Source organism: Camelina sativa, chromosome 15 (genome assembly GCF_030686135.1).
Source record: "Camelina sativa cultivar CO46 ecotype springtype chromosome 15, ASM3068613v1".
NCBI lineage: Eukaryota > Viridiplantae > Streptophyta > Magnoliopsida > Brassicales > Brassicaceae > Camelina > Camelina sativa.
The window spans coordinates 26696749-26720368 of NC_141894.1; the positions used below are offsets into that span (position 1 = coordinate 26696749).

Genomic DNA, 23620 nt, shown 5'->3' on the forward strand with positions numbered 1-23620 from the left:
CTTCTTTTTTTGACACAGGGGAAATCATCATCCGTTCAACCAAAGAGTTTGGTAAGTAAAAAGTAACTTGGTAAAACTTGGTTTGGAAATCGGCTATGTTTTCTTTTTTTTTTGTAAACATTCGGCTATGTAATTTTTTTGATTAACAATCGGCTAATTGTAAACTTATGTTTTGTAATTGTCTTGGTGAACTTATGTATTGTATTGTAAACATTAAACTTTTTTAAAGTAACTTTTAAAGTATTTACCTTTCATTATTCTTCTTGAAATCTTTTTCTCCACCTTAACAGTTAAAGGATCTTTCTGCTTGGAACTTAATTCTCTTCGCTCAAAAAACCAGCGTGTTAACATCTCTCTGATGCTTTCTAATAAAGGGATTACTGGATACTCTCTTGGTGATCTCAAAGCTGAATTGATCGACTCTGCAACATTGTTTGTGTTCAAGTCATATCTGTATCCAGGGAAATGGCATCAAGCCCATTTTTTAACCTCAGCATCCTCTAGGTACTCTCCAATCGCATGACTGATGTTGCAAATTTCTCCAAAAAGTTTTTCAAATTCAGCAACTCTATAAGCTTTAGGCGCTCTTGAAACCAAATCATCCACACCCCTTCCCTTGTGATATGTAATAACATTACCAATCAAGTGGTGGATGCAAATACCATGAGTAGACAATGGATAGATTTTTTCAAGTGATTTGCTAATTTACACATGCCTATCTGATATGAAAGATAAATCTTTCTCATCTCCAATAACAAGTAACAACCTTTAGTTGCTCAAAAAACCACTCCCATGAAAAATCATTCTCATAATCAGCAATTCCATATGCTATTGGATACAAATCAGAGTTCTCATCTACTGTTGTAGCAACTAGTATAACTCCTTTGTATTTGTTCTTCAGAAATGTTCCATCAACCACAATAATTTTCCTCATTCCCTTGTAAAATCCTCTTATTGACTGACCAAAAGATATAAAAAGATATTTGAATCTACTGTCGCAATCAACTTCATAATTTGTAAATGTACCCGGATTCGCTTCTTGTATCATGTACAAGTATTTTGGTATTATACCATAACTCTTCTCAGGAATACCTCTAACTTCGTTCACTACATACCCGCGAGACTCCCATGCCTGAGAGTAAGTTAAATCACAACCATACTCTGTACGAATATTATTAATGATATCATTCGGTTTAGGCCCTTCCAATACACCCTCATAATTCTGCATAATGAGATGTCCAATTGTTTTAGCTGAAGGTGTCCTACAAAATTTCTTCTTCTTTGAAGGAGCACAAGTATGGAGACCCACAAACTTGTTGATCTTGAAATACGTAGACCCATTTAAACACTCAGCACGAATACTCCATTTGCAAATATCCTCTATGCAGCGAATACACCAGAATTTTGTATCCGATTTTGTAACCATGTAGTCACAGTTGTACCTCATCGCATACAATTCCATTGTTGCTTGTAACACTTCTTTTTTTTTGAAATATTGACCCTTCCTTACGTTCACAACTTTGAACGACGTTCCAACACCATAACTGGCGTTCTCGTCGGATGTTTTTTTCCCTAAAACATACTTCCATTTGGCATCATCAGTACCCACAAATAAAGCTAGGTTTTCATTCGGACTACCATCGTCATCTTCATCACTTAAAACCCCTGGTTCTTTATTCTATTCCAGTTTGATTTTTCTCCCGACATCCCCAACACCACCTTTGAATGTCACACACAAATATACTATTTTCTTCTTTTTATAGTATGAAAGAAAATTTGTGACCTGACTATTATTCATCATAACGACAGGAGGACAATCAGCAGTGAGATCTATGGGTAAAAAACTTAGCTCCATATCAACCATACTAAAACCATAATATACAATTCTTCATGTGTAGTACTCGATTCCAAAGTTAGTAATCTTCCACGATTTTTTTCATCAATAATAAATCTCATGATTGTCAAACAATCTCCACACACCACTCTTAACATAGACGTGCATTGCCATGGCTCGAAAATGGTGAAAAGAAATGGGAGAAAACGGTTTTACACACCATAAACTAGTGCACTAAACGATTAGGGTTGTTATTAGGGTTGTTTTAAAAATTTCTAAAAACGTTAGACAACTATTTCTCAATTCTGTAGAACACAATCTTAACAAATTATTACGATTTTACCTAATTATTAGATAAATATTGAATTTCCTATTCCAAATATTTACTTTCTATATTTAGCAATCACTAAAAATTTCAGAGTATACAATCAACTTTTCCGTAGTAGATGTCAACTAATTTTCTCAGAGATAAAGTAAAAAGAATAAAACAAATTCTAATGATTTTAGAGGATAGAGTAAACCGTAGAAAGATTATACTAAAACGTTTAGAACATAGAGTAAACCATAGAATACAAATTCTGAATTTTGTAGAATTCAGAATTTTGGGCCCCTAAACTATTTAGAACAGAAACTATTCATGAATTTAGTATAACATGTACAAAATGTTAGAACACATCATCTTAAATTTTCAGAAAAGCAGAAAACGTTTTCTAAATTTTTTATATCAAATTTTATCCATCAAAAAACAACTTATACATATATTTTTTATTTTGGAAAAAAATTATATTACCTCTATTATTGTATATCTACTTATTTTCCTATATTTCACATTTTTAAACTTGTTAAATTTGGGTTTTTCAATTCCTATGAGCATTTTTGGTAAAAATGACCATTTTCAAAAAAATGTGTATATTGTCAATTTTTTTATAGTGATCTTTATTTCCAATTTTCCCAAAAAAAAAATCTGAGGGGAATATACATTGCCAGAAATATTCGATTAACATTTTGGTCAATGTTCAATAGAGTAAAATATTCAAATCCATTTTGCCTAAATAACAATCTATTTTTAAGTCAACAAAAAGAAAAACCTTTAAATGGCCTTTAATTTTGCAAATGTAATATTGTGATAAAATATAAGAAATATTAGAATGACAACTAAATAATATTTTGTAGGGTCTAAATAGAAACAGTGTAGAGCAATTGTTGAAAGATAAAAAATAATATTTATATAGTAACAATATATATATATATATATATATTTCTTTCATTTTAAATAAAGTTTATTTGAGGACTTAAATTTTATTTTATAATAAGCATTAAAAGCTTTTGATTGTTTTTTTTAATGTACCAATGAGAAAGTTTGTAAAGGATATATATTAATAACATGTAAACCATAAAATTGTTTGTTTTCTTAATATGTGTTTAAAAACCTTAAACGACACTGAATTTAAATCCGAAAGAATATATTATCTTTATTTGTACCGCCTCTCATTTTTTATAACTCGTCTCATGCCTTTTAGATCCATTTGAATCCATTAAATAATGTACACTTTAAACTTGGAAATTTTGTTTAAAAAAATATTCTTTCATTTCAAAATATAAGATGTTTTAAGTAAAAGCACGCAGATTCATAAATGAATATTTTAAAAAAGTTCAGCCAATCATAAACAAGATGTTTGGTTGTTGCCCTAGCGAAATCGACTTTAATTCAACATAGTCATTTTATCTCAAAGGCAGCTAATATGGAAGTTGATGATCTAAATGAAATAAACTTTAGTTTCTTCTCTTGTAAAACTCTTGAATTATTTAAAAACCAATGAAACTGTTTAATTTATTTCTTTCTAATATCATCTTTGAAAACACTTCTTCGTACAATTAATAAGAATGTGTTTCTTTATCATTGAAAATAGTTGTTAATTAACATGTATATGCTTTAAGTGGAACTGAAAACAGTGGTACAAAAAGATTTTAAATTGTAGTTAACATGTATATGCTTTTAGGTCACGAATGCTAACTTCGCTATATCTTGATAGATGTGAGAGATTGTGAGTATATGACATGTTACATATGCGGCATGCAATGCCAGAGTTACAAGTCATCTCTCGTACTCCAAAAACATTACGTAGTCAGTTTCTCAGGATCCAATAACTAGCTTGGATAAATTGATCCGACTATCAACAGTTCTTGATACTATAATATAAAAACTTCCATCAAGTATTTACTGTAAATATCCCTTTGATGGATGGACGATACTTTTCTTACGTTACATACATTTGTGTCTTCTCCACACGGCCATACATGACCTACGATGTCTAACTAGATTCTTGTTTCGTTAATCATCCATCTGAACATTATTTTTGGTATGGCTCATGTATATCCGACCATACATGATTTTAGAAAATGTTTCAATGTCTCCATGCCTTAAACTCTACTTAGTTTACTCATGCATTGATTTTAATTTGCATAAGTACTTGACACTCTCTTTCTCGAGCATTAGATTCTTAATTTGACTAATCGCGTGGGCTTATTTTCATTATGACTTGAGCAACAAATAATGTTCAAGAAAACAAAGCTAAGTCTCATTTCTGTTTTTTAAAAATGTTGTTGTTTTAGGACCTCACTTGGCCCCATCAATAAGGATGCCTCCCTATCAAGTGATAGTGGTTTTTTTGTATGCATTATTTCTTTTTTTTTTCAAGTAGCATACTATCTAAAGGCACAACCTTTTAGTTTACAGATGACAAAGATCTTTACGCTCCATAACAGTTGAATTGCTCTCTTTTAATCCATCTGATCCTACAGTACATCTGACTCATAGGTTGGACGAATCTAACTCATATATTTACCAAAAAATATTATTAGTCATAGATACAAAACATTGTTAACTTATATAGATTAATTTTTATTTTTGAATATTTGAATACCTTATATAAATATATATATATATATATATATATATATTAGGTTATTGACCAGTAAAATACAAATAAAATTGTATATATAAAGGTGAACTATGCTTTGATGTTGATAACAAAAGTTGGTGAGAAACATAAAAGATATAATAAAAAAGAGAGCATTTTTGACTCCTCCTCCTCCTTAGCTTCCGGCAATTATCTCTTTGTTCTCCGGTGCATCTACTCTTTCAAATCAGGTCTCAACTTATTTACGCACATCTATCCAAAATTCCATGTTACGTTAGCAAATACAGCTTCCACATTAACGCACATAGCATAAGTTCGTTTCATTTATTCGTTTTCTTTTAAAATTTTTATCATAATAATACAATATTTTATTCAATTTTAGTTTCCCTCTTAGATCTTGATTTCTAATTTTCAGATATAATAATCTAAATTAAAAATATTTCTCTTGTAGATCCGACGTCTTTTGTTATTATAATGGATCCCCTTATGGTCACAACAGAAGCTGAGGCCGTCCCTGCCACCGTTATGGTTAAAACAGAAGCTGCGGTCGTCCCTGCTATCGTTTCGGTCACAACACAAGCTGAGGTTGTCCCTGCTCCTGCTACTGTCACGGTCACAACAGAAGCTAAGTTCATCCCTTCTAAACGATCAAAGACTACAAGGTTTGTTGATATATAGATGTGGGATTATGGTATGTTAAAAGCCCCACTTTTGAAACAGAACTTTAGATCCTTAATTTCATATATCTCTATTTTTTTGTTTGACTCCAGGAATGATTTTCTAAAATTTGGTTTGGGTAGCCTAGTCTAATATGTTCCTCTTCCTTCGTTTTAACATTGTTTTTAGTGAATGTCCTTTTTTCCCTTCTTTTTAAAAAAAAAAATATTTAATAAAAAATGTTTTTCTTCGTTTAGAAATCTCAGTTTTATTTTATTTAAAATACAATTTCCCTAATTCATTTGTTTTCTATTTTTAAAAAATTACAGCTATTAGATTTGATGTATTTAAATAAACATAGCTTTTATAGATAACAAAATCCTAACTATCTTTTTTTTTTTGGTATAGTGGTATAGACCAAAAAAAAATATATTATACCTCTTATAACACTATTATACTATATTTCAATATTTCATCATCAGATTTCAAATATCTATTTAGCATAAGTTTTTGTATATTTTTTTCTTTCTTTGAAATATTTTCAAAAGCTTAAAAATCTAGGGTTCCCATTTCTGAATCTTGCCTTAGGTGTCCACCCAAAGCTCTGGATTTGTTCTAATCATACATACTGTTCTTTTATTTTACCATCTTATGAATTACATTTACATATTAACCGGGTAAAAATGATTTTGCAGCTGCTTACCTCTTCCTAGACATCAATTCTATCACTCTCAAAGTGATCAGGTGATTCAAGTTCCTTGACAAACTTCTTTTGAATATTCTTTGACTTGCAAGTTATGATATTTCTCATGAACTTTTGTATATACTTAATTGGTCTCATTTAAATTTGAATATTGGTTAGTTGTGTCCATGTTGTCTCTTTTTTATTGTCACTAACCAAAAAACCAGCATGTTTTTTTTTGTTACAAAGCCAATGACACTTGATGAAGTACTCTCTGACCAAGATAGCAAAAATGAAGTCGAGGCTAAGGTTGAGGCTGAGGTTGAGGCTGAGGCTAAGGCTGAGACTGAGGCTCCAAATCTGGTATATTCCATGGTTAATAAACAACCAACAATAAAATGACATATGAAGTTACTTGCTAATGACCTTTGAAAATTTGTAAAAACTGCAGAGGATTAATGATTCTATGGAAGAGAATGAAATTATGAATATATTCATTCAACTGTGGAACTATTTTGTTAAAAAGAATAGGTAACATTAATTTTTACGTTGAACTTATAATGTCTATTGAAATGTCTTGATTAATGGTTTTGGTTAAAAACTTTTTGGTCAAATAAAAGTTATAAATTATGTTGCAGAGTTCTGGCAGATGCTCATATTCCTTGGGCATGTGAAGAATTTTCAAAATTATATAAAAAAGAGTTGCACAATAACTTAAAACTCGACATGTAAGTATTATCATTCCAAAATTCTATAAATACACCAACATAAATATACATAAACTATATTAAATTTGTTTTGTACATTTATTGGAATTTTTTTATTAATAATATCAGGTGCTGGCGAAGATTCATGATGAAACAATGGGATTATGGAATTCTTGACGCAACCACCATAACCAAATGCAATACCATCATCCAGAAATATCCTGCCACCTCAGATATGGATGTTGAGAAAAATGATCATAAAAGCAATAAGAAGTAATTCAAAAATCTCTGATGATTTAAACGATGTTGTTTATTAGATTGCAATTTTATATATTTGTTATTATTTAGGAGCAAAAGCATATACCATTTTTTTAAATGTTAAGTTTTTTTTCTTCTGTTTTGCTAGTGAGGACAACAGAAAAACTACACATGCATCAGGTAGTGAATCTAGTATGTGTAGAAACGAGGAGAAATATGAAATGGATATGGATGTAAAAGCTCTCAACACTGAATCTTCACAAGTTGTGGACAGGGCCACCACCCTTTTTCAAAGGAGCTTAGGCAAAAGGCCGGTCAAACAAACACCAAAGATGAAAGAAATGATAGATACAAAACGGTATACTTACATTACTCGTGGAAGTAGTAGCCGAAGAGGTCGTGGTGGTGGAGGTCGAGGTGGTCGTGGTTGCGGAGGCTCGAGCGGTCGTGAAAACCTCATCTAGTGATCTCTAGTTGGCTAGTTATTTCGCTCTATCTTTTCTTGTTTTTTTTTTAACTTTTAAGTTTACGTTGTTTCTCCACATCTAAGATTAAGTGTATGCTTAATCACTTTTCTCTCTAAAATGATCTGTCGAAACTCGAAATGTTTGAGTTTTCTAATAGAGGAAATAAATAGGAATCTTCTAATAGAGGAAATAAATAGAATGAAAAAATTCCATATTAAGAGGAATTAATAAAATAGACAAAAATCTTATTAATAAAAGGAAGAAATAAAATGAAAACTATCCTAGTGCAGCGGAATATCAGGATAACGAGTAGTCAAGCTGTTCAACTGAAGAGAAGAAAGGCTAAGAACTTGATGACTTGTGGAACAAGAAACAAGCTGTGAAGATTTAAAGGAAGAACAATTCTTCTGTGTTTATTAAAATATCAAAGCCGTCTCTTAAAAGAGACATAACAATCCTATTTATACTTCCTATGATAACTAGGGTAACATGCTTAGATTTAAAATAAGGAAAACCTAAGTAAGTATGAGTCTCTACTCTCGAATAATAAATAAACCGACAAGTAAAATAAAAACCCATTAATAAAAAGAAAACAAAGTCTAACACGTGAGAGATGTATATATTCTATATTAGGTCCTCCAGGGTAACAGAAAAATTCATCTCAGAATTTTCCATATTGTCATCACCCAAATAAGGAACCAAGTGTTTGATGTGCAATACATTGGCTGTCTTCATATGTGGAGGAAGACGAAGACGGTAAGTATTGTTGTTTTTTTCTCCAGCACGTCAAGCGGACCTATCTTATTAGCCTTGAGCTTATTATAAGTACTTGGTGGAAAACGATCTTTAGTAAAGACAGCCCCCACTTTATGGCCCACCTTAAACTGAAGATCCGACTATGCAGATCCGCACTTATCATATACTTTTCACTTGCAACTTATTTAAGTTGGATCAAAACTTGACGATGAAGCTCAACAAAGTCTTCAACCAAATCACACGCTCTGCCATGGCCACGAGTACGATCTGCTGCAATGTTCAAGTCGAGAGGGCTAAGAGGAATCAAACCATCAACAATGCGAAACAGGCTGAATCCAGTAGAACGATTTACAGCATGATTATGAGCAAACTCACCTTGACACAAAATGTTGTCTCATGAGCGAATGTTATCACCGACCAAACACCGTAGAAGATCCCCAAGAGCATGGTTTGTGACTTCTATCTGACCGTCGGTTTGAGGATGTCTAAGCTAGTACGCAACATTCACCATAAAGATCTCCAAAGAAGACTAAGAAACCGTGAATCACGATCAGACACAATAGAGCAAGCAATCCAACATGACATTGGAGGTGAGACCAGTGAGGGTTCTCGAGAGGAGGATCAAGGAACTTCAGAAGAAGAAGATTCCTTTGATGAGAGTCTTGTGGGATTGTGATGGTGTTGAGGAGCAGACTTGGGAGCCTGAGGCGAAGATGAAGGCAAGGTTTAAGAAGTGGTATGAGAAGCAAGCCGCGACTTGAACTTGTCTAGCTTGGCCCCATCTGTAATCCGTGGCTGGAGCGGGAATGGAGTTTTCCAGCCCATCTCTCTTGTTTACTCGGTCGCTTGGGATGGTTGGTTATGCGACTCAGTAACAAGATGAGGTGGTGCTCGGGGTACAAAGTTTCCGTGAGGCGGGGTTTTTGGAGGAAAGTTTCCTGAAATAGAAGTTTCCAAAAATAGAAAGTTTCCAAAAATGGAAAGTGCTAAATATGGAAAGTTTTACGGGAGTTAGAATTTGTCCATTTTAGCGGTAAAGAGCCTTGGAGGGGCTTGTGTGGCCTTAGTGGTGGACTTTCGAGTCAGTGTGCCCGTGAGTGGCGGTCTTTTTAAACATTGTGTAGCCTTTGTGGTGGACTGTTTAGCTGTGTGTGGCATTTGTGGCGGGCTGTTTAGCCATTGTGTGGCCTTTGTGGCAGGCTGTTTAGCCAATTGTGTGGCCTATGTGGCGGTCTGTTTAGCCAGAGTGCCTGTTAGGCGGTCCTTCGGGGCAGATGGTCTTTGTGACGGTCCTTCGTGACAGATGGTCTTTGTGACGGTCCTTCAGGACGAATGGCCTTGGTGGCGGTCCTGTTTAGGACATTTGTTTGGCCTTGGTGGCGGTCCTGTTTAGGACATTTGTTTGGCCTTGGTGGCGGTCATGTTTAGGACATTTGTTTGGCCTTGGTGGCGGTCATGTTGAGGACATTTTGTTTTGTCTTTGTGGCGGCCCTTGTGGCATGTATATGATCCTTGAGTGGTCATGAGGTATTCCAGTGAGGGGATATGTGGTTGGTAGGACATTGAGATGTTTTACGCGAGCCACGGGAAGGATACCTGGATAGGGATAGGACTCAGACGTGTTCAGAATTGTTTGCTCGCGACTCTTGGGGGACTGCGGTTCTCCAAGTACTGCCATACTCAGAGACTTTGTGGCTTGGGAATATGGTTGGTATATCGACTTCGGATGACGATCCGGGGGCGCGTTGTAGGGTGGCAACCCAAGAGGCGAGTATTGGATTTTTCTTTATATATTATGGCATGCGGGTTTAGGCCCGATGAGGAGCCAACATTTGGCATGCAGACTTAGGTCTGATGAGGAGCCAATAAAAACTTAAGGTTTAGGCCTATGAGTAAAGGAAAGTCCAAAAGTCTAGAGCAAATGACGCCTGGAGCGTGAGTCTATCGCCTAGAGGTGACCTTCTGTAGATCAGTCGGAAGAGTGCGGGCCGTGGAGACGGTTGCACGGGAGTCTTTGGCTGATGGTTGTTCAAGATTCGAGGACGAATCTAGATTGGTGGGGGAGAATTGTAACATCCGCTAACCAAAAATTGGTTTTTTTGGATGGGTGTCGATCGACACCATTGTTTTCTGGTTCGACCAGTTCGATTTAATTATCGATTTTTTGGTCGGCTTGGTTTGAGGAGAACCATTAAACCATGATATTTAAGTGGGTGAACAACCTAGGTCATGTTTTGTTGTTGTCTAGCCGCTGAAAACAAAGAGAAAGAGGAGAAAATATTGTTCTTGAGTTTTTGAGAGTTTTTGTGAGATTTCAAGGCTTTGTGGGTGAGATCTTGCTGTGGAAGTGAGGATTCAAGGCTAGGAACGTGAGGGAAGCTTGCTAGGAGTGTGGATTCATCCATTGTTGGTCAGAAACTTCCTGTAAAGAGGTGAGTGTATGACCATGGCTTATCTAAGCTAAGATCTCTAGTTTTTTATGTGATTTGGTGCTTATGTGGTTGTTTTTTTGAGTTCTCTATGGTATTTCGTGGCTGCTATGGCTGGGTTTGGCTTCTGGGAATGCTGGAATTGCTTCCATAACCCATACTTGAAGTGCGAATGAGAAACCATTAAGGATATAACTGTTGGTCTCCCTCAACTCCTTCCTTGTGTCCATGATCGAGGTCACAAGATAGTCAAACGAGTGTAAACCCCAAGGATAAGCTCTCAACTTATCAAGATCCATAACCAATTTGATGTATGAAAGAGGGATCTTTTTCTTCTCATCCTTTGCCATCACCAAGCCAGCTATGACACACACATATACAAATCTGAACTTGTCTTCAGGTTCCCACTTGGGAACTTCTAGTAGGTGAACATCTATCAGCCTCTTAATTGTCATCTCCCCATATCTCTTCAATAATCTAGCCCAAAAACCTTTTTCCTCTTTCCAACTGTCTTCTTTCCAAGTCTTCAAATCTAAGCTGAAATCATCCTCGTATTTGAGTCCAGTTACTGCATAATACTCTTGCATCGAAAATCTCATTGGCTTCCTTCCAAACACAAACCATAGTTCATGTTTCTTATCTGTGATCAACTGCCTACACATGATGCTGTGTATCAAACACGCAGAGTATCCTAGACCATTTTCGTAGATGGCAAACACATTTGCAAAAACAGGATCACTCTTCACTTTCTCGTACTCGGTTGGCAAAGCATCCTTGATTCTTTTCAGGATAGACATTCTGCAGCTATTGTTTATCTGCTTCACTTGTGGTTCATCACCATATTTGAATAGACGTTTAGGATACTCCTTTTCAACTCCTGAACAAAACAATTAACCACAATTAAATCAAACAAAAATCACAATTAAGTATAGCTCGCATGACAAAAATCACAATTATACATGAATTAATTTATTATTTCAAAATATATGAAAGTACCTTCGTTTATCATCCCGATTGATCCTGATTTTTCATCCATGTAGAAAAAGCAAATCTTCGAAGTGCACCTGACATGTCAAATAAAATATTATTACAATCAAAGAACCAAGAAACCAAATATGATGATTCAACTAGTTAAGATAAAAATTCAAGAGCATAAGAAATTCAACTAGTTAAGATAAAAACACAAAATGAAAACAAGAACATGAAGAACGAATGTAAAATCAAGAGCATAAGAAACCTATATGCAATTAAAATTCAGATTTTTTTTTTTGGCAAAACCGATCCATTTTCATTAATTAATTAAAACGGTCTCGTACAAACAGAGGGTCGTTTAAGATCGCTTTTGCTAAATCATCAGCTTTCTTATTTTGCTCTCTGGGAGTGTATCGAAAAGAAAGCTCTAGAAAAGTAGAAGAGATAGTGCGGATATCATGTAGAGTCCCATGGAACTCTTTGTGAGGAGTCTCCGATTTGATGGCTTCGATCAATTGAGTCGAATCCAACACTAAAGAGAGTTTTGAAAAACGTAGATCCAATGCTTGTGTCAAGGCTTTCAGTAGGGCCAGTCCTTCTGCCAGAAGCGGTGAACCAACATGAGTCATCCTGAGGGCGTCAGATCGTTGAGTGTTCGTGGCACGATTTGAGAAGTGCCATCCCAATCCCGCAGATCTCGATGTTCGATCCCAGGCAGCATCGGAGAAACCAAGCGTTACATCCGGTGGTGGAGGTTTTTGTCTCTGGTTTCTTTGCTTGACTTTCCGATCTTCCTCTGGTGATTGTGCCTCTTGCCATTCCCGAGCAAAGGTGATTGCAGCTCGCACTGTCTCGTTTGGAGGGTCGTGGCTTTTCTCAAAGATCTGATAATGGCGACCAGTCCAGATTTTCCAAAGGATCCAAGGGTAAAGGGGGCCTTGTCCAACCCCGGTTGGCAGTAAGCATATACTCTTTTGGAGAGCTTCAAACGCCTCTATATTTGTGGTGAAGAGGTTTGATTTGATTTGATGTTGTACCGGGGTCTGATCCCAAACCTGTTTTGCGTAAGGGCAGGTGAAAAATAGGTGGGTTGAGGGTTCTTCGTCAGCACAGAAAGGGCAGCAAGCCATCAAATTGACTTGCCTTGCCTTGAGGTTCTCTCCCACAGGTAAAGCTTCCCGCATTAATTTCCATAGAAAGAATTTGATCTTTGGGGATGTTTTTATATTCCATATATGCTCTTTCCACTTGAAGTCTTTGATCGTATCCTGCAACAGGGTAGGTGTCGGGTGTTGAAATATGCTCTCATAGTTGCCTGACTTTGTGGAGTAGGTTCCCGAGGTTGTGGATAGCCAAGCATAACTATCCTTCCCACCCAACTTACTTAGTTTGATCTCCAGGATTTGATCAGCATATCCTGGGAGGATTTGCAATACTTTTTCTTTGTCCCAATCCAGTGTCTCCGGAGATATCAGGTGGTGAACATTCAGGTTAGCCGTGTCTTGAGGAGCTGGTCCCATTGGTACCGTTGGGGAGGTAAGAGAGATCCAAGGATCTTTCCAGATAAGGGTATCAAACCCATTAGCAATTACTCTTCCCAACTGTGTTTTCAGGAGCTCTTTACCAATAAGGATGCCTCTCCAGCCATGTGAGGTCGAAGTCAGGGGCTTGCTTTCTAGAAAAGGGGTTTTGCAGCAGTATTTACCGAGGAGGACTCTAGCTAACAAGCAGTTGGGTTTTGTCAAGATTCTCCAGCTTATTTTGGCCAGGAGTGCATCGTTGAAACATTGTAAGTCTCGGAAACCTAGTGAAAAGACCGACCTTTTTTAAAAAAAAATAATAAATAATAAATGATAAATATATAAATAAACTACAACTAGTGGTCCTATACCCACTAGCCACCTAACCACATTCACAATCAACAGCGGAATAATCAATACCAATATCCAATAATAAACCAACTTGGGCCATTAATGGACTGCAATTCAAGTGGTCCATATATATAGAGTTTGAGGATGTTACAATTCTCCCCCACTTAAATGGAATTCGTCCTCGAATTCAGGTGCACGTCAACTATGTTTTCATCCTTAATGAGCTTATGGCAATCTTAACATAACTCTTAAAACGATTCAATTGTCCTTTAAAGAATCGAATAGCAAGTGGTGTTGCAATAACTGAATAAAACATAAATCGAAAATCCCAAAATCTAATAAAGGTAAAAGAAAAGAAACAAATTCTAAACATAAATCCAATCCTACATCAAACTAGCCGTTTTCCCAAGACTAATCATTTTGGTGATGGTGGCAATTTCTCTTCATCTCTGTTGTATTGTTTCACTCTGCAATCCCTGGCATAGTGGCCGAGTCGCCCACACTTATGGCAATGATCAACACCTTTTGGACAGTTCTCCCTTTTATGCCCTAATTCACCACACTTCATGCAACCTCCTAAAGTTATCCAACAAACTCCACGGTGTGACTTTCCACAAGTACCATACGCTTGTCCTTGATCCTGCATTGGTCCATCAATTTGGTTATTGCTTCTTTGTTTTGATTCATCTCCTTTTCCAACCCGATCTCCAAATTAGCAGCTTTTTCCACTAGTTTAATCTTATTGCAATAGTCGTACATCTCACATTGATTCTTGAGCTCAATCCTCAAACCCCTCAGAAACCTGCGAATCAACTCATCCTCATTCATGAATCTACCAGCAAACCTGCTCAGTCGATCAAACTCCCTATCATAGTCCCGCACCGTCGTGGAGCCTTGACGAAGCTCTAGAAAACCATTCTCCATATGATCCATAGCCTCACTGGAAAAATACTTCCTGGAGAATTCAGTCCTAAAATCCTCCCAAGTCAGCTCATGTCGTCCTTGTCTCTGTTCTACCACCTTTTCCCACCATACCAATGCCTCATCCTTCAGATATTGCACCGCCAAGTCCCTGCGGTACTCATGTGGACACCTAGCATTATCCAAATTTCTCTCCAATCTCTTCCTCCAGTGATCAGCATCAATAGGATTAGACTTTCCACCAAAAGTTTCCATGCCCATGTCCTTCAAATTTCTCATAGCCTCCCAGTATGACAGACCCTGCACCTAGACCGGCGGGGGTGGCGGTGGTGGCTGATGCTGAGGCGAGACTACCCTCCCTGGTGCATCATGCCCTGGTGCATCCTATTGTGGTAGAATCACCCCTGGTGCTCCTCTCAAGTTTGGCTCCCTTTGCATGAATTCCTGGAACCGTCGGAATTGCTCAAACATAGCCATCTCATTAGCCTCTCCTGCCCGAGCTACATTGACATGCACGACTTCCGGCTGTTCTTCATGCACTGGGGTCTCGGCCCTCACTCTGGGTTGTGTAGCAACCTTTGTTTGTCCTCCACGTTTTCCCTTTGGCGGCATCTAAACAAAATGGAAACAAGCCAAATCAGTAACCCTCCTCAGGACTGCCTCTCGGGTCGGAACCGGTTTGACATAACTTGAGGCTCTTATACCAAAATTGTAACACCCAGACAAGCCTTACGGTCTGGTCAATGTGTTGACTTCTTGGTTTGGCTCAAAACCGCAATCTCTAACATTCAAATAACGAACATAACTAACCTGAGAAAAATAAATAGAAAGGAGGGTTGAGTAATTAATTACTCAATCAGAGGGTCAACACTGCCCACTGAAATACAGTGACGACAAACTACTCACATTCAACAATAATTGCATAGCATAGAATCAGACTCCACTTTCTTGATATACATCTAGCAAGCATAACGGTTTCACATAATCTCAACCTAGTACATACCAATAATATTTAAACCATATTTCTCACATCATCATAGTCAATCATTTATGTGCATTCATCAACAAACAACGCTAAACCGAAATCTCATCAGCTTAGCATGGCACGAAACCAATCTCAGACTCGTCCAACCACACGGCACAAAACAAATCTCATGTTCGTCCAATCACACGGCATGAAACAAATCTCATGTTCATCCAATTATCAGGCACAAAACCAATCTCAGGTTTGTCCATCACGAGACACGAAACAAATCTCATGTTCGTGTCCCAGTACATAATCTCGTATCATCTCATATCATCAATCATCATGCATCATATCATTGTACCATGTCATCACACTTCTATTATCATAGATCTAATCATCACATCATAACACACAATATCAAACAATAGACATAACCAATCACATAGTTTCCAAACCTATACAAGCAATTCATGAAATTATGCTTAAAAAGTAACCAATGTATTTCCGCAAATCCCGCCCTCACCTTAGCAATTTGGTTGATTCTCAAATAGAAGCCAGCAACGACAGAATCCGATCCAACAACGACCTTAATCTCTTTCGGCAACATTTCTCGACGGGTTGACTTGACGAACTGAACGGCGAAGTGGAGGACTCGGCAACACAGATTTCTCCGGTGAAGACGTTTCACACGGCGGCATAGGCTGAGCGCGGTGACAATCTCTAGTGTCTCCGGTGTGTGACGGTGACTAATGGTGTAGCTACGGTGATGGTAGATGCCTTTGGTTCTCAACAATTCTTCTCTCTCTCTCTCTCTCTCTCTCTCTCTCTCTCTATTGGTGGCTTAGACTAGGTTTTACTCTTGTCCAAACGAAGAGGGAGATGATTACGCTTATACATATATACGGCCTCACTCAACGACCAAACCCTTGTCGTTTCAATATTTTTTCAAATTGGACCGTTAATGGACTGCAATTCAAGTGGTCCATATATATAGAGTTTGAGGATGTTACACAGAGAGAGAGAGGGAACACCCACCATTGAAGAAATTGAACAACAGAGGAGCGGCTACAACTAAGATCTAAAAGCCGTAAACATCCAAATTTAATTAAAAGAAATTTTCACATATTTTGCTAAAAGAAATTACGATTCACACAAATAAAACAAAATTAAATTTTGTGTAAAATTAAAATAGTGCTATGTTTCAAAATTAAAATTTTAAAATTAATTCATAAACACCAAAAACTAAATCCTATTGTTAAAAAATATATCGTAAATATCAAATAGTTATTTTAAAATTTTAAAATATTGTAATCGTATCAACTAGTGTTCTTTTTGAACATTTGTGGAATGTATGCTATCCACCAAACTTTTTAATAATATTTTTAAGATATTTTTCTTAAAAACTATTTAAAAATTAATTAAAATTGCTTGAGGGTCTTTTAATGAATTCTTAGAAAGTATTTCAATGAATTCTTAAAAATTATTTTAATGAATTGTTAAAAGACTCTCAATGACTTATTAATCTCTCGATTTAAGGACCCGCTGATTTGATATTTTGTTAGCGGATGAAAAGCATATTTTTCTTTTTTTTTTCAACTTTTAAATTAACTCGTGAATGTTCGTTTTAATGGAGCAGTTTTGCTATGTGGCAAAATAAGCATTGATCGGATCATACAGAAATGCGTCTTTTATTCTGATGCATACAAACGTACACACATATACAAACATCCATAATGTTTTATGATAAATTAATATGAAGATAACCAGACACAACACGGACGGCCTTTACCAAGGCTCAACTGCATTCAAAATAGCATTTGCATGTACGGAATCCCTAAACTCCCTCGCAACGAGCATAATCATTAGGCCCGACGTAGTTCCTCTTACAGTACGCATCGCATTCATCACATGATATACCGTCGTTCTCTAGAGTGCAGTACGCCAGTACCTACCTTTAAACCCAGGAAAGATAAGCAGGATCGAACCTGCGTCAATACATAAGTTCTGGTACAACATTACCAACTAAGCTACTAAAGTTTTTCATTAATTAGCCCAAATTATTTGTATATATTATGTGGCCTAAAACTAATGCTTTGGCTGCCTTAGGGGTGGGTCGGGCCTGAAGATAAAAACAAAAATATGAACATGTGTATAGTTAGACATTTTATAATATATGAATGAGATTGCGACTACGCACACGTTGCCAGCTCTAATTACCTGGGTATGAGAAGATGGGCTGCCTGATCCATGGACCATATCTTCTAGCTATAGCCTGTTCACCCTCAGTAGTAGCCCAAACAATTCCACCATCAGAAAGAGGCTTAAGGTTGCGCTTCTCCATCATCTCAGCTTTGATTACATGCACCCAAATGTATATCGTCAATCATATATATAAAAGTAGAGTTCTGATCTCTTCTTATTGGTCAATTTGATATTTAATGCTTTAAATATAATATTTATTTTTAATTAAACGTAAAATTTAACACATTTAATCACATATATAAATTTGTACTTTAATTTCATTAATTACTACTAATTTGTAACTGAAAATTCATATTTTAATTTCACTAATTACTACTAATTTGTAACTGAAATTAAATAAATTGTGAACTAACTATTGTTTTCCTCCATTCATTTTCAATTAAACACATTATCAATTAAAATTATAACTCCTCTAATTAAATTATTTTAGAAATAACTTCTATCACTACAAATCCTATAAATAACCATGCCCACATCCTCCTCCACCATATCTCAAATTCTAAATACTTTTTTTTTTTTTATGTTTTTGCATGGGTTGAAAACTCATTGTAAGTGTTTTTTTTTACAACTCATTGTAAGTGTTTAATTATATATTTTGTTGGATATATCTTATATTGTTTTTTCAATTTCATTTCTTTCTTTTATATATTTTTTCATTTCTTCTTTTTTTCTTATTATTTTTTAATTTTAAATTACATATGATAATAAAAAAAATTACATTACATATTATAAAAATTTGATGGCTATACAAAAAAAATATCATGCAGATTCTAAAAATTATTAATTTTGATCATTGCACAATAAGATAATCAAACTAAAGAAATCATCTTTATTATTTATCTAGATATTTGATTATTTCTTACATATTTATTTTATTTGTAAAAGTATGCAATGTTTTAAGAAAATAAACTATTGTAATACAATAATTAAATTAATTTTCTTTAATTCTCTCTATGCTCTAAAAAATTGCAATACTTATTTTTAGTATACTCATCATTATATTTAGTTCTTGTGATCCAACATATAATTATATGAAGCTCTTGATTGCACTTCATATGATTTTATAGAGAATACATTTAATTTTTTACATACAAAAAAATTTGGATTTTAATTATTTTACTCTTCAGTTTTTTTTTCAGCATTTAAATCTTTAGTTTATGTATTAGTTTATATCATAGTAAATATTCATTTTTACACACACACACACACACATATATATATATATATATATATATATATATATATATATATATATATATATATAATTTGTTCAATTTGCTCTTTAATGTTTTAAAATATAATATGTCTTTTTAATTAAACTTAAAATTCAACTCATTTAATTATATACATAAATTCATACTTTAAATTTACTATTTACTACGAAATTGTAACTGAAATTACATAAATTGTGAATTGACTATTGTTTTCCTACATTTATTTTCAATTAAACACACTATCAATTATAATTGTAACTCCTCTAATTAAATTATTTTAGAAATATAACTTCTATCACTTCAAATCCTATAAATAATGATTCTCACATCCTCCTCCACCATATGTCAAATTCTAAATATTTTGTTTCTTTTGTTTATGTTTTTGCATGGATTGAAAACTCATTGTTAGTGTTTAGTTATATACTTAGTTGGATATATCTTCTATTGAGTTTTCAATTTTTTTTTGTTTGTTTTATGTATTGCTTCCTTCTTTCTTCGTTTTCTTATTATTTTAATTTTAAATTACATATGTATAATAAAAATTTGATGGCTATACAAAAAAACTTATCATGTAGATTCAAAAAAATATTAATTTTGATCATTGCACAGTAAGATCATCAAGCTAAAGAAATCATTTATATAGGGAATGTACTTAATCGATATAAATAACTTAAACTGATTTGGATTTTAATTATTTAACTCTTTAGTTTATGTAGCAATTCATATGATTTTATAGGGAATGTATTTAATTTATATAAAGAAATAAACTGATTTGGATTTTAATTATTCAACTCTTTAGTTTATGTATTAGAACATAAACTGAATTCTTGAATATCATAGTATATACTCATTTTTATTATGTACAATATACAGTATTTGTTTTACCTTGAATAGTCAAAAATATCAAACAAAACTAGGGGCATTTGCATAAATACCCTTTTTACTATACCTTTTTGCAAAATACAATTTTTGTTGTTCATTTTCAATAATACTTTTTTTAATATACAACATAACTAAATTTTAACCATAAACTCCAAATACTAAAATCTACCCCCTCAAAACTATATCCTACATCTAAAATAGAGAATCCAAATCAAAAAAAAAAAAAAAAAAAATCTAGAAATTAACTTAACACATTATAATTGTGTGAAAGAGGACAAAAATGAAAATAACCAAAAAATTGGTATTTTTGAAAAAGGGTATCAACAAAATGGTATTTCTAACATTATCTCATAAAGAGGTCTATTATGCAGGCTGAACAATAAAAAATAAAAAAATTGATAAATATGTATGTATAGTTATATTGAAATACTTTATATAATTTGATATTGTAATGATTTGAATAAATAAAAGTTGATTATTGAATTTAGGAAATTTATTTGTTATATATATATATATATATATATAATTTCAAACCTCTTTTCTAATACCACTTTTGAAAACTACGCCTTTTAAAAACTTTATTAAAAATGCCACAAAAAACTGAAATACGTGTAATCTTAAAAAAAATAAACATAAACTATCTATATATATGTGTGTGTGTGTAAAATTTTATATATACTTTATAAATACCTTTTAAAAACCTTTCAAAACCTTATAAATTTGACAAAAACAAAAAAAAACTTTATAAATATTTGGATTGACTCTCTAAGTAGTACGTACTATCTAGAAATATCTTATAAATCTTATAAAACTTTATAATTTTACATATTTAAAAATGGATAGATGAGAAAAACATTTCAAAAAATATTGGCAAACTTTATAATTATTAAATTAATTAAAATTAATTAACATAACTAATACAACAATCTGCGCATATGCGCGGACTTATACCTAGTTTTATAAAAATGACACATGTATTTTAAGCATATCTACATATATATTGTGAATAACGCTATCTCTAATGTGTAGATATGTTTTATCACCGTCAATGAAAACACATATATAAAAGTTAAGAGATAAGAAAACATGTTTCAAATTCAAAGTTAAAAAGTTTAATATGGTACCTATGGTTGGAGAGAAAACAATTGCGAAAATGAAAGCAAGCGTCACCATTTCCTTAGCCATATTCCCCTGTTTAGGTCTTGCTTGTTCTTGTTGAAACCAAATCAGATCTCGGAGGGTATTTATAAGGTTACATACACTCTGAAAGAAATATATGGAGACACCAAAAAAAAAATACAAGTGTACGTACAATGTAGCTTTTGTCCACTACTGCTTAGTACTATATCTATACTATTAAAAGGGAAGCATTTTAAATAAATAGACATAAATTAAGAAATTATTACATGAAATGCCTTTAGATCTCGGGTTGACCCGGTATATTCCTATTCGGATTGTGATTAATGTGACTAAGAGGATGGGTTCTAAATCCGTATCTAAACATATACAATCAATTAAATTTGTTACCATAGAATCAGACTTTTCAATTCGAAAATATATATATGTAAACATATTTAATTTCATAATATATTTTGAAATACTTTTAGAAACAAAAATTTATTTTTAATAACTATTTGATTGGGTAAAGAATTGGTCAAACCTAATTTGTTATCATTAATTTCGTGGTTAATTTAAGGAAACAAATATTGGTTTATTAAAAATGGAAATAGATAACTTTAGATATTCAAATTTGTTCTAAATTTTAATATATTTTAAGGAAATAAAAGAATAATGAAGAAAAAATAACTAATGAAATCTATACTATTAAAAGGGAAGCATTATTTACAAGGCAAAATGAAACTTGGGAATATATGACATAAAATGACCTTGAATATATTTCAAAGCATACAATAAAAGAAGGACAATAAAATAATTTTAAATATGAAAACATGCAGATCCGTTGTAACACCCGCAAACCAAATTTTGGTATTTTGGTAAGGGTGTCGATCGACACCTCCTAGTGAGGCATCGATCGACACCAATTGTGGTCGGTTTGGTCGGTTCAATTTTAATTGTCCGGTTTGCGTGGTTGGTTTAGGGAATCCCTAAATCGAGTTTTAAAGGAAGAAAACGACCTAGGGTCGTGTTGTTTTGGTCTTATTCGCCGTTTTTGAGAAAACACAAAGAGAGAGTGTTCTTGAGCTTTTGGGAAGAGATTGAGAGATTCCTTGCTGTTCTTGGGAGATCTAAGGCTGGGAAGGTGTTAGAAGCTTGCTAGGAGTGAGGGAATTCGTCCTTGTTGGTCAGAATCTTCTTGAAAGAGGTGAGTGCATGACCATGGCTTATCTAAGCTAAGATCTCTAGATTCTATGTGATTTGGTGCTTATGTGGTTGTTTCTTTGAGTTCCCTATGGTATTTCGTCGCTGTTGTGGCTGGGTTTGGCTTCTGGGAGTGCAAGGAGCGGATTGGAGAAGATTGGAGGCGAGATTCGGAGTTTCTGATCGAAGGAAATCGCTGCTCGGCAACGGTGTCGGTCGACACCAGTTGGGGTGTCGGTCGACACCAACGCGAGGACGGCTCGAGACTTTGGCGAGTGTCGATCGATGCCATGTGGAGGTGTCGGTCGACACAAACTAGGGTTTTCGGGAGTGTCGGGCAGGGTGTCGGTCGACACCAGTTTGGTGTCGGTCGACACCAGATAGTCAGTGTCGATCGACACCATCTGGTGTCGGTCGACACCCCTTGTTTCAGTTACGATGGATGTTGCATGCTATGTATATTGCCTGGTTTGTTTTATTGATTGTTGTTTGTGGCATGTAGAGATCTTATTGCTTGTGTGTATAGCCCAGTAGATGGGAGGATTGCCTCACTGAGTGTTTATCAAATACTCATGCATCTCAATTTGTGTTTGTGGTGCAGGTAAAGGCAAATTGTGTAGCGTGGAATCATGGCGATGAGGAGGAGGATGATCTAGGGTCTCGTTTGTGTGGTGTTGGTTATATTATTTATGTTGGAACCTTGGTTAGAGTTGTGATAGGTTGCTGGATAGATTGGATAGGAATGTTATTGTATTGATGATGTATCGTTTCTGTATTATTGGTATGTTTCCGCTGTGCATATTGGTTGTTATTGGTTTAATGAGGAAATGGTGGTTTGGGTGGTTCAATTAAGTAGTATGGGATGCTTAATTATATGTTGTACTTATTATTAAAAAGAAAAAAAAAGGGTCGGTCGTTTCATTTTGGTATCAGAGCCTTTACGGTTCTAGGATGGTTAAGTGGATGGTTAGAGCGGTTAGGAATTTAATTGGGTGAATTATTTTCTTTTTGCTTGATGCATGATGTTGTGTGATGGAATTGATTATGAGTAGTTAGTCAATTTGCATGTGGTATGGAGTCCTAGTATCATCCTCTTCGAGCCTTCAATGAGATTCCACGGTAAGATGTGTGTTTGTGTGCGGTTTTGATTTGTGTACTTAGCTTTCTGTCCTGGGTAGTGCAGATGGTTAAGGGTGGAGCTGTTGCTGGTCGTGGACGCGGACGTGGTGGGGGTCGCGGTCGTGGTCGTGGTCGTGGTCGTGGTAGGGGCAGAGTCCCAGCAGTGAGTGAGTCTGTTGAGCAGAGTGTGACAGCTGAGGGTGTCGGCGAGTCGCAGGATTTCCAGGAGGGGTCCATGAGTGTGGCCGGTGGTGGTACTGATAGGACCGTAGGCGCTGAGGGGGTCGGTGCGGGCGGTGTCGGTGCTCGAGTGGCCGGTGGTGCTAGGGTTCCGGGTGTGGGAATCCCAGCAGGTGGGGCTCCTGTGGGAGGTGTGGACCTG

The 23620-nt window shown here is 35.0% G+C and overlaps 2 protein-coding genes and 1 pseudogene across 3 annotated transcripts; 1 reads left to right on the top strand and 2 right to left on the bottom strand.

The window, feature by feature from the left end:
• Nucleotides 1-742: 742 nt before the first annotated feature.
• LOC104748745 (uncharacterized) lies at nucleotides 743-1855 on the bottom strand. The gene is made up of 2 exons (XM_010470341.2): nucleotides 1784-1855; nucleotides 743-1678 (listed from the first exon to the last, which is right to left on the bottom strand). Exons 1-2 carry the CDS (start codon nucleotides 1853-1855, stop codon nucleotides 743-745), a joined length of 1008 nt encoding a protein of 335 aa, XP_010468643.2.
• A 3236-nt stretch (nucleotides 1856-5091) lies between these two features.
• Nucleotides 5092-7796, top strand: LOC104748746 (uncharacterized). The gene is made up of 7 exons (XM_087486918.1): nucleotides 5092-5417; nucleotides 6108-6156; nucleotides 6344-6457; nucleotides 6546-6625; nucleotides 6733-6822; nucleotides 6931-7074; nucleotides 7208-7796. Exons 1-7 carry the CDS (start codon nucleotides 5230-5232, stop codon nucleotides 7521-7523), a joined length of 981 nt encoding a protein of 326 aa, XP_087343044.1. The 5' UTR covers nucleotides 5092-5229; the 3' UTR covers nucleotides 7524-7796.
• Nucleotides 7797-17111: 9315 nt separating this feature from the next.
• Nucleotides 17112-21152, bottom strand: LOC147927157 (uncharacterized; annotated as a pseudogene). The gene is made up of 3 exons (XR_015581667.1): nucleotides 20925-21152; nucleotides 17660-17791; nucleotides 17112-17368 (listed from the first exon to the last, which is right to left on the bottom strand). The product of XR_015581667.1 is annotated as an uncharacterized LOC147927157 (transcript).
• Between the last annotated feature and the right edge of the window lie 2468 nt (nucleotides 21153-23620).

Excerpts from the sequence above, each read along its gene's own strand:
- LOC104748745 (XM_010470341.2), bottom strand. The coding sequence starts at position 1,855 with ATGGAGCTAAGTTTTTTACCCATAGATCTCACTGCTGATTGTCCTCCT. Across the intron at positions 1,679-1,783 it reads TTATGATGAATAATAGTCAG|AATAAAGAACCAGGGGTTTT; the intron begins GTCACAAATTTT and ends AAACTGGAATAG.
- LOC104748746 (XM_087486918.1), top strand. The coding sequence starts at position 5,230 with ATGGATCCCCTTATGGTCACAACAGAAGCTGAGGCCGTCCCTGCCACC. Across the intron at positions 6,157-6,343 it reads ATCACTCTCAAAGTGATCAG|CCAATGACACTTGATGAAGT; the intron begins GTGATTCAAGTT and ends TTTGTTACAAAG. Across the intron at positions 7,075-7,207 it reads GATCATAAAAGCAATAAGAA|TGAGGACAACAGAAAAACTA; the intron begins GTAATTCAAAAA and ends CTGTTTTGCTAG.